The sequence below is a fragment of the Petromyzon marinus genome, chromosome 9, assembly GCF_048934315.1.
Source record: "Petromyzon marinus isolate PM22_M1 ecotype Great Lakes invasive population chromosome 9, UKy_Petmar_22M1.pri1.0, whole genome shotgun sequence".
NCBI classification, from domain to species: domain Eukaryota; kingdom Metazoa; phylum Chordata; class Hyperoartia; order Petromyzontiformes; family Petromyzontidae; genus Petromyzon; species Petromyzon marinus.
The window spans coordinates 12,571,334-12,582,542 of NC_133675.1; the positions used below are offsets into that span (position 1 = coordinate 12,571,334).

Here is an 11,209-nt window from a genome sequence, read left to right on the forward strand (position 1 = left end):
TTTGTTGCGGTTGCACCCGACCTAAGAGCCGCATGGCTCACAGGGCTATACCTAATAAATGAAACTTAAAACACGAGTACAGCACTAACCGGTGTGTTGGGGAGCCAAGCCACATTTACAATCTTGAGTACGACGTAATTACAACTAGCTTCATCAGGCGACAGCCAGATTTGTAGGATAGCAGTTGGTATAAGCTCATCTAGTTGAACTAGTCACATCACAATGCAGTGCCTGCACCTGTGATTTGCCTACCTTTCCTATACTTTGCACTCCTATTATGTTTTTGTATTGTAACTTTCTGACAAAGAGCTGTATAGCTCATCGGATTCCTCCAATATAAAATAGTTTTTATCTCTATAACAGTATAATTTTAACTAATACCTAAATCAGCAATCGATTATATTCACCTCTAAAACAAAATAGTTCAAGTGAAAAGGGATTCATATATTCTTTTAAGGTATCTATTTTTCTCGTATGTTACAAATGTCAAGAAATACAACACCTGGACTCCAATTACACATCGTACAGTGACTCAAATGACATTTGGCTCGTTACCCCAGACATCAGTGTTGAAGTGAACTCGGCACTCCCACAACATGCTATTCGTATTATGTACGACACAGGGTGGAGATACAGTGCATCGATTCGTGCACTGCGGCATGAACCCTCTTAAGTAAATTCGACTCCCCGAGACATTTGATATCTTAACCAGGGTCCTAACCACCGTTTCGCACAGACCAGCGTGGTGAAGTATGGTCAAACTGCCCAAACTGACACGGTGTGGATGGGCTTTCATCCAGAGGTGGATTTGGGACAGGGCTGTTATGTATTTTTATACCCGAGAAAAAAAGGTTTCTGTATTAGGCTGATCACTGCTATTAAAAATACAGCCTAAATTGTGACTTTCCCCCCCCCCCCCAAAGTAACTTTAATGCAGGTAGTGTACAATAAAAGAACGAACACAAGTGCCATTACTCGTTTGGTGTATTTAATTTATCTGCATCATTGTTTACAAACATACCATTAAAGAAAATGGTTCCATGTAAAACCACAACCGGTTTATCACAAGTCCATCTGTATCCGCAACGGTAACACAACAAGTGGTGACGTCTCCGCAATGAGGTCAGCAGTCTCACTGCCCAGGACGTGAGAAGTGATCACATTAAACACCCCAACCGGCGGCGAGTATTTTTAAATACAGCTGGGACGTCGAGTCGATTGATCAAACTAAAAATTAGTCGACTATTTCCATGGCTGATCACTCAGGCCCATTTTAAAAAAAGTTGGCATCCCCCCCCCCACACATCCCACCACTAGACATGGTGATGGGACAACGGATGACACTGGTGAAGTGATGGCAACCAAACCCTAACGTTCCCAACAGGATGACACCGCAGAGCTGGAGCGATGAAATACATTTCAAGTCCAGGTGCGAGATAGGATGGATTTTGTCATCATCGCAGAAAAAAAAGAGGGATACCAACAGCATGGGAAGGCATCCACCTCGCAGTGGATGATGATAATGAGTAAATGTTAAAACCACGTGGTTTGAGGACAACTGCGTCCCTGCCCTTGCTCTCCGTGTAGGTCCTCAAGGCCATGTGCGTAGGGGCAGCAGGAGGCTTCTCTGGGGCATCCGTCAGGGTGGTGAGAGTAAAACCAGCACACCCGCGTCTTGTAGCAATCGGCGGCCGATTTCTTCCTGTTGTTCTTGGGTTTTTTAACCACCTGCTCCCTTCTCCAGTCTCTGAGCTGGACACGACTCTGCAACACTACAATGCCAGAGACAAGTGCAGTTGAGACAGGGGTATGTACATTTCCAAGAACATTACAGTACGGTATACACATCCGCAGAGTGACGTCCGGTCTGCATTAGCTTTATAAACATCAAAGCAATTAACATCAAACGTTAAATATTTCTGGGCAAACCTTTCAGACCAGTTTGTGGGCACCAAAGCAATGGACATCAGAACATCACAAAAACATGAACGTGCATTAAAAGTGACCTTTAAATCACAATTTTGTTACACAGTAACATTGTGTATGCCCGCATGATATGTTAAACAGGGTACTGTGGTGACTGCAGTTAATTCTTTAACACATTTCCCATTTGTAATGGCTTAAAGGTAAAAGTAACTAATTGAGAACATTCTAAACTTTTGCAGGATGTAAGATTCTGTGCAATTGTATCCTGTTCTGGAAAAGCACCTGAAATACAAAGTGTGATTGTAAAACTTCGAAGAGGATCTGAAGATAAGTTTAAACACTCTTAATGACCGACCCCAGCTGCAACCATTCACTGCATAATAAATAACTGCCACAACAAGTTGAACGATTGCAATTTGGTATTTTATAGTGGAACGCTTGTCGGTATTGAAGTATTCAGAAAGCATTTCAAATGAGCATTGAATTTGCTGTGGTCAAAAAAATACCCTTGAAATATACCAGTAATTATTAAAAAGTTTTAAAATGTGATTATTGCAATTCTTTGCATGTGGTAGTTTGTACCATGGACTCAAGATGCAATTACATGCCTATAAACACTTGATGGCTGTTCTTCAGTAGGGTTTTCAGGCCTCCACATTCACACTTAAGCTGTTGCAGTGTCTCTCCATCTATCAACTTAGCTGCTCCTTCCAGCGGGATGCTCCCTGCAGGTCACAGCATGAGAAGAATCCCAATATTACGTCCGTTTGTCTAACTCGTCGATTTTGCTGTTAAAGGTAATTGATGGTATGTGATGTTGCAATTCAATCTATTCGATAGAAAAAAAATAATGAACGCGACATTGAAGATACACAGTTTTGTAATCAGCTTGTATGTATGTTGAACTTCTCTCCCACCGTACTTAGCCAGTCGTGCTAATCGAAGGTGCAAATGACGAGGACAATAAAAACTAAAATGTTGCATTGAAATATTAGCCCTCACTGTATTTTCATCATAAATAATGAATAACGACCTAAATTTACTGAAAATAAGGACATTTCTAATTTTACAAACCTCCTCGATTCCAGTGTGGTGAAGACTCCTGCGTCCCGCCGTCGTTCACTCGCTCCTCGGTGGAAGCCAAGAGAGCCTTGGCCACCGTCTCCACCACACGCTCCACCAGACCCAAAGGCAGCCGCACACAGTTCCTCACCCTCTCCTCCCTCTCACGAGGACGGAACTCGCCGAGCCAACCCCCGGCAGGCCGGGTGTCTGAACTTGCTGGTTGCTCATTGTGCTCTGCATCCGGTTCTTTGATGAGCAGGTTGCGATGAAACTCGCCTACTATTTCTCCTTTCTGCTCGGCCTCGAGGTCTAAGGTCGTGCAATGGGCTGAATCAAGCGTATCATTCATGAAAACATCATTGCTGCTTTTGCCAACATTACAAAACCTAGCATCTGTGTGTACATTACTGCCGCAGAAGGATGTACCGTTAATGTTCTCATTGCTGCTTTGCTGCTGAAGAGTGCAGTGTGGGAAGTCTGCAGTTTTTGTGTCCACTTCACTTGCAAAATCAGCTAGTGACTGCACACCGACTGAAATCCCATCACCATGCTCACTTGCCTGATGGTGCAAAACATCCTGAGAGGCAGTTTTCCGCCTTCCTGGACTATCGGACATCACTTTACCCGGTATTTTTATGTCTGGCTCTTGTGCTGACAAGAAGCCAGGGGGCGGAGCGGGGCTGGGTCTCGGCTGCTGGCGATGATTTACGTGGCCGCTGCATGGCTGAGGAGGGCGGCAGGCCTGTCCACCGACCCTCCGTCTGATGAAGTCGGCGCGCCTCTCCTCCAGCAGCGCCTCCTCGCTCTGTGGGTACATCCTGGTTTTGCCCACTTGACATACCTGTGGTGGCACGTACGTGGCCATGATTATTAAAATTGCCAATGTAGATTATAAAATTCACTGCACAGTAGAACTATGGTCATCTGGGATAATGTGGGGGATACCTACCCTAGATCCAGCCATCTGTGGTAGTAATTCGGGGTTTCACATGGTGGTATGGGGTTTTGGACCAGGTAAGTAGATTTCTTAGTATGGAAGTGCCAGAGTCAGTTACAACGCTTATCATTAAGCCAGCATACGTGAGTTATTATGCATATTAAAGACTATGACAAAATCACCCAGAATGCGTATGATCTCGCCTGATCTTAGAAGCCAAGTAGAATTGAGCCTGGACAGTGCTTCTTGGTTGGGCATGCAACAGGTGTTGTGAGCTGCTGCTGGACTATGATGTTATCAGAGGGCAGTGCAGCACAATCTATTGTTGTACTGTATTATCCTCGAATGTCTATACTTCCCGCCTTTGCAAACCCACACTGATCAGCATGGTGAAGCATGGGCAGAAAATCTCCACGACCCACATCATCAAGCAATGGAATGACATTAGGGCGATACGTGTGCATATCAAAGAGTGTGTGTCTATGCGTTGGTACAATAGGGTGCACAGCTGGTGCATCTGCCAGTCATCTAAGCCAGTCAACCCATGGCACCTGGGTCTCTCCTGTGATCTCCTGTCAGCGAGCCTTCGACACTTCACGTGGCCTCAAAGTGCACCTGCCCTGGCACAGGTGCTGTGGTGACGTCACCATCGCTTCGTGGCGAACGGCGGGTATTCGTCTATTGGTGTACACATAGCAATCGTCAAGGAGCATCATGAGCGGACCCGCTTTGTGGAGGGGATGCGGAGGGTGTCCTCCTGCACACGGAAGCCGCAGGCGTTGCCGATCTCCGCCACAAAGTCCAGGTACTCGCGGTACTGGCTGCGACGGCAGCTCCTCCTCCGGTAGCGGCCGATGAAGTCGTGGAAGCAGCATGGAAGAACAAAGTAGCGGCAGTCGAACGAGGACCTGAGGACGGGACGTGGCCATGAACCTCCCCCCCCCCTATGAGGCGACCTTTGCACGAACATTTATATTTGAAACACTCTCAAATGAAGTAGAGTACTCACAGTGGGAGTTATTTGTAATATTTATAGTGAGACTTTTTGAGAATTTTTGGTCAGAAATAAAATTACGTGACGTAAAAACGGCTGCGATTTACCTGTCTATACACAGGATCATAGCTGAGGCGACATGAATTGAATAATCTGTTGAGGTGTCGCTCTGCTGTCAGTTACCGGGCCGCAATGACCGGGATCCACGGCGTGAGCTCGTCCGAGTGGTTGCCAATCAACCAGTCGACATCAGTGAACAGGAAGTCGTCTCCAGGTGTGATGGCACATTCCTGGCATGGCAGCATTCTCAGAGTTTTCAGCATGGATGTAACAATCAGGAGAATACTGTTGATCTCGTAACATCCATTCATTTGGTACCTATTGTGATTCTGTGTAACACAGATTGTGTGCTCATTAAAAAATATAATACGACTGTAATGCCCCTTGTTTATCCAGGAAAGGCTCTTAAGACATTTTTTTCAGGAGAGTTCTGCATTGGGCTGTTTGGCCAAGTCCATGTGTGAGGAAAACAAGAGTACTTCGAGAAAAACCTATTTAAAAAATCAGATAACACACAAAGCTTTACACATATGAGTTTCAATCATCTTCATTGTGAGCACCTCTTTTACCATAAACTTTTCTCTAGCCATGGCTATGTGCTGGTTAAGGGCTACCCAACACACTTCACTTGTAATTATTAAGGGCAGTAAAATATTTCAACTAACATATATCACTGTCCAACACCTACATAGTGATCTGTAAAAAAGTATACACTGATCTATTATAGTATCAGAGGGAATTCAAAAAGAGCCCAACATTGGCATACTGTGACTTTTTTTTATCAACTCTTGTGCAAACGTTGACTGCGTAATGTATACATTTGTGAGTTTGGAGAAGATAATCCTCACCTCCAATATAGTTTCTGCCCCATACCAGTCCCATATCTTCCTTTTCCTTACATCAATCCCTCTCCCTGGGTGCTGCCATGCAAGAATTCAGAAAACAAATCACAGCATAATATTAGCACACCAGCACTCCCTGCTGTAACATGTCACGGGGTATGGAGGCATCTTCCTGCATACTCGACATGCACAAGCCTTGGTTTCCATTGTGTTTATTTTGTTTTAAAGAGATGACTCCAGAAACCAGGGGATGTGGATTTTGTTATAGAAGTTTCAAAAGCGAGGCAACAGGTCGTGTAGTGGGTATGCATGTGATGATGTGTCAAATCGTTTATTAAAATAAATTATTACGCTCAAGATACACGGAACCAATTGTGTGCAATAACCAATCGGTTACAATTTATACAAATGATACGGTTCTGTTACATTTAAGTTACTCGAGCAGACACACCTCTACGACACGATACAAATGAGATGGCAAAAACGTGGCGCGCATCGATTTCTGAATCAAATCACAACCCTGAATGATGACAATTCATGGAATTGATGTGCGGCGAATTGCTCGACGCCTTAGCAGGGTCGATCCACTCACCCCCTCGCTGGCCAAGATGTGCACAAGCAGCCCGTTGCCACAGCCGAGGTCCACAAAGGACTGACGCCCTTCCAGGCCACGCTCCGCACGCTCCTCCTCCCAAAGCACCTTCACACAAACATGAACTGCTCATCCCAGCTTCCACCACAACTGGTTCATCAAGTCATGACGTTTTCAAACATTCGGCGGTCATTTGTAAAATTAGATTTTTGGTTGGGCTTCAAAATCGCACTTTCTTAATTGATGAATATTTATCAGTTTTAAGGTATGGTCTTAAAAAGGTGTATGCTTATTGTGAATCAAATTCTGAGATATACTGTTGATCTCATTGTTCCACTTAAACTACTGTGTCGGTGTTTTATGACAATATTTTTTTAAACTTATTCAATTGTTATGAAAACTAGAAAACTGTAATACAATTTGTTTGGAAAGGCATACAAACCTGAGCATATTTGAATGTAAAAAAACACATTTCCAATTTTCGTAACGTGTTTATTGAAGTCATTTTATGAGGAAGATCTTTCTATTCAGAACTCTTTCAGAGCAGGGGACTGCCTCTGGAAGGTGATATCACGAAGTACTTAATTCCCTTAAACTGCCCCTTATCCACACTCGGGGCACTGTACTTCGTCAAGTTAGTTACATGGTGGTGAAACAAAGTTTAATTTGTAAGAACTTGAATTTGCCAAAATCAAGTAAAAAAACTATTTTAGCATGATGCATTTTGTGCAGTCACTGGTGACCAGATGAGATTATCAACTTGAAAACAACACGCGAGAACCTGGCTTAATCACACGTCATTGCAAGATTTGAACCCAGGACATTAGCAATGCTTGCTCAATATTGTGACTCCTGAGCTCTCCGGCTACCTTAAAGTACATGGTGTGAGTTGATAGTAAAATGTTAATTAATAATGGGTTACAATTGCACTGTAATTGCACTTTCATGAACTGCTCTAAATTAATTTTGTTTGAAAGCAATGTTCTTCACTCCGTGAAATGGGATTTCATCAGACACACATTGCCTTCCAGCCAGACAATTACCAGAAGATATGATGCAATGGCCACATCCTCATAGACAAACTTTTCCGGGTCAGTAACCTCTGGCCAAACCTGGAACAAAAAAGCGATGTAATCATTACAAAAATATGCAAAATCAGTTTCATTTGAAAAAAACGAGACAGACATAGGCATGGCAGTGACACAAAGACAATTTGGCAATAGTTGTATCAAATATTGTAAAATGGTCCATATGCAGATTTTATTATATATTTTCAAACATCTTGCATATGGCTGGATGAAAAGCAACTAATAGGTCTGTGTCTAGATGAGTTGGCCAGAAAATTACTTTGGTTCTTCTGCTTTAATGCCTCCATTGAGGTTTCTGAGTTCACAGGTCACTCTGTGGTCAGGGGTCCTCTTAGTGTTCCCGCAATAGCACTCCGGACTTTACTAAAGAGGAATTGTAAATATTGAGAGGGAGACCTTGACGAGGTTGCGGTATTTCTCCTTGAGGCGCTGGTAGAGGAGGCCGTATTTTTCCACTGGCAGCAGGGACAGGGAGTCGGGGAAGTCGCTCTGCTTGTTCTCGCCCATCCACTTGTGCAGCTTGGGCACAAAGTGCGTCTCCAGCCACACGAGGGCAGGTAGCGTGACTCCATCCACCTGCCATTCACCGTCCCCGCAAGCCTGCACCTCCACATGCCTGCACAGCGCACACACACACACAATTAATCGTTTGTATCTGTCAAACTGGTAAAATAATTTGAGGCACACTTTTCATATGTACATGTGTACGTGTATGTTGATTTTCTTTCGCACCGTACGTAGCCAACCATGCTAATCGAAGGTGTGAGAGCACAACAAACTAAACACAAAAAGCAGTTCTAAAGAAATGACTTTTAAATTTAGATTGTAAAAGTGCATAGCTCCAGTGGCTTTCTTTGTTTATCCACTGCCGAATGAGGGCCACCACATGGCATATGAGTCATAGGAATTATTTGATAATAATTTACGAGGCTGGTCAGCGCAGATTGGTAAAGGCAGGCAGCATTGAGTAGAATAATAACAATGGATTTTTCCGCACAGCCCTTTGCTGCTGCTCACATAGCTGACCAGCCCTATACAAGACCTGCAGTGCATGGTGGTCGTGCATCCAAGCACTATCCAGGCTCGATTCAGCTTAGCTTCAAAATATAAGATCAGGAGCATTCCAGATAATTTGGTCATAGGCACACGATTTAATGCAAAATGATAAATCACTTATGTTTAGGTAGAGTGCAGGAGTGTTAATGAGTAATGAAACAGTGGTTGGTTGCATATTGCATTAAATGTACAGCAAGAAGCTAAAACAATACAATTACTGCTCAGTGAACAATGCCAACTTAGAATTACTACAGTATAATGATATATTTTGGCACTGATATAAGTTGTAAATACGTTTACACAGACGTGTAAAACGCATGTATTTTTAGCTCATGTCTCTCAATAACGCCAGTATAACGTAGATGAGACCATCACTGGAATGCAGGAAACTCACCACTGTTTTGTATCATCAGTTCCACATGTAACGGTGTAAATGTTCGACGTCCTCACAGACACCACACCAGCGGCATCTTCCATCAGAGGTACCGACACGAACAATGCATTGCGAATATCTGCAGACGACGACAAACAGCACACGTCACAAACACCGTCAAGCCTACCCAACACTCATATTGTCGAGAACATGTACAACCCTTTTGCCAATCCACTGATGGACAAAGGATTTCCCACGCCATGCGGGTCATTTGCATACCCGTCGACCCATACGGTTTACCCCGTATTCTTGAGAAGGGAAATTTAGTTTTCAGGTTCATACGGCATATAGCCGATTCAATACGTGCAAAAAGGTGTATTTGTTTGTGTTTCTCCCTTGTGATGGGACTTTGTAGGATGAACGTTGAGATTTATAAGGACACGGGGTGACCAATAAGGTCTGAATTGGTCTGTAATAAGGTAGGGCACTGGTAATGGGTTGACAGGTATGCATTTGACTATATTTCACCCATACTTCACCACACCGGTCGCATTGGATTCATGAAAAAGGGTGGAATTAAAACGTGGACTTGGCCGCACTGCCCTCTGCTGACCACAGTCAAAGGGAACGACTCAAGCGTCCTTATGTAGAACTGCTATTGATGAATGTGCTCAGTACCGCATACGGAGTATGAATTTTACCTCTTACAATGAGTTCCTGCATCTTTGCAAATTTGTGGAGTTCCTTTGGTATCAGCGTTCTGGTAATGACTTCAAACTGGAGCCCGTCGCACTCTGGGCCGCCGCCTTCAGAATCTGTCGCCGCCGCCGCCGCACGCTCTCGCCGTTCACCACAAAAGTTCCCTTTGAGCCAAAGGCGCAGTACTTTGTCAGCCTCGTCACTGCTCAGCTGCGAGGATTGTCCCCGCTCCAGGAGATCCCGCAACGCCCCCAGTCCACGTGCGATCTCCCGGGCAGCCACGCTGGCGCCGCACAGACGCCGGTTCAACACCTGAGGCTTTCTCACCCACACCTCCACCGCCTCCCAAAACTTATCTTCCATTGCAAGTTCCTCGCCAGCTGCTGCCTGCGGCGGAAGACAAAAGACGTACAATTACTGTATTGAATGTTGTCTTACCACCTTAATGATGGTCGCATAGCTACGTGAAAAGTGGCTCGAAGCATATTACAGTATTAACACGTGCTACTGGTACATCCATATATTGTCACGTGAGTATACGTTTACTGTAATCGCATCGTGAGAGTGCGGGGACGCAGTAGTTAGATAATTGCGTCATGAACCCGGTCGCCCGAGTTCGATTTCCAATCAGGGCTAACTCTGCGATGTAATAAGACACCTCGTAATTATTATGTGGACACAAGGTTACGCGATCCCTTGATGCACATTATCCGATTTCAAACAATCTACACTTTAATCATCTTGATATTCGAGTTACGTGAAGTGTCGTTGAAACATCTCAAGCGATATATATTGTACCTTTAATTTGCACTCGCTTCGATCGCAAGCCGATGCAAAACAAATACAACACACGCGGCAATACGGGAGAGGAGTAAAGCACAGTACTATGTACAGTGTTGAACTCACGCCGCAAACATCAACGACAAATATCCCACGTATAGCCTTAATAGACTGTTGGAGCAAGTGATGTTAGCGAGCACCTTTGAAGGCCGGAACTGCATACGAGTGGGTGGCCAGCACCACGCCCGGCCGCCTTTGTCTCCTCAGTGACAATGTTTACACAGCGCACCAGGTACAAATTTTAAGCCGAGTTAACCTAAGGGAGGAGGCCCAGAACAAGTTCAGATTAATCGTCACCGGTGTTGGCCGTGAGCGGGAGTCGAACTCGGGTCGCCGGGTTGGTAACGCTAACTGCTATACCACTGCTCCCCACTACCGCCGCAAGCAAGCACTGCATGCGTGTCGTTGAATCCACCACCAGCTAATTAGTAAGGTGTCACGTAAAACAGAACGTGCCAATTCATTACGAGTACAGCACACCGGTGCGTTGGAGAGTAAATCTTAAACATTTACATTCCGAGCACGACGTTTCGCCCGTATATTGCAAATGCCATGAATTTAACGACATGTTTTATATTTACGCGATCTCACCCCAAAAGAACCTCTATTATGGATATTGGACTCGAAATCCTCCGGTTACGAAACTCCGCGTCTAACGGCACACGTGTTTACAGTGGAGCACTTCCGGATCCGCTGCGGTGACGTGACTACGGGTACCGCGGTGGGGGGACGAAGCG

General features: G+C 44.7%; 1 protein-coding gene across 5 annotated transcripts; it reads right to left on the reverse strand.

Moving 5' to 3' along the window:
- Positions 1 to 971: 971 nt before the first annotated feature.
- TRMT44 (tRNA methyltransferase 44 homolog) lies at positions 972 to 11,173 on the reverse strand. 5 transcript variants are annotated; one of them, XM_032950405.2, is made up of 13 exons: positions 11,064 to 11,163; positions 10,613 to 10,728; positions 9,635 to 10,019; positions 8,955 to 9,072; positions 7,901 to 8,120; positions 7,460 to 7,528; positions 6,417 to 6,524; positions 5,831 to 5,902; positions 5,106 to 5,212; positions 4,653 to 4,836; positions 3,001 to 3,832; positions 2,535 to 2,651; positions 972 to 1,772 (listed from the first exon to the last, which is right to left on the reverse strand). In XM_032950405.2, exons 2-13 carry the CDS (start codon positions 10,631 to 10,633, stop codon positions 1,534 to 1,536), a joined length of 2,472 nt encoding a protein of 823 aa, XP_032806296.2. In that variant the 5' UTR covers positions 10,634 to 10,728; positions 11,064 to 11,163; the 3' UTR covers positions 972 to 1,533. The 5 variants fall into 5 exon arrangements, with proteins under 5 accessions (XP_032806296.2, XP_032806298.2, XP_032806297.2 ...); XM_032950407.2 differs by lacking the exon at positions 10,613 to 10,728 and having other exon boundaries at positions 11,064 to 11,173; XM_032950406.2 differs by lacking the exon at positions 10,613 to 10,728 and having other exon boundaries at positions 10,770 to 11,150.
- Positions 11,174 to 11,209: the final 36 nt, after the last annotated feature.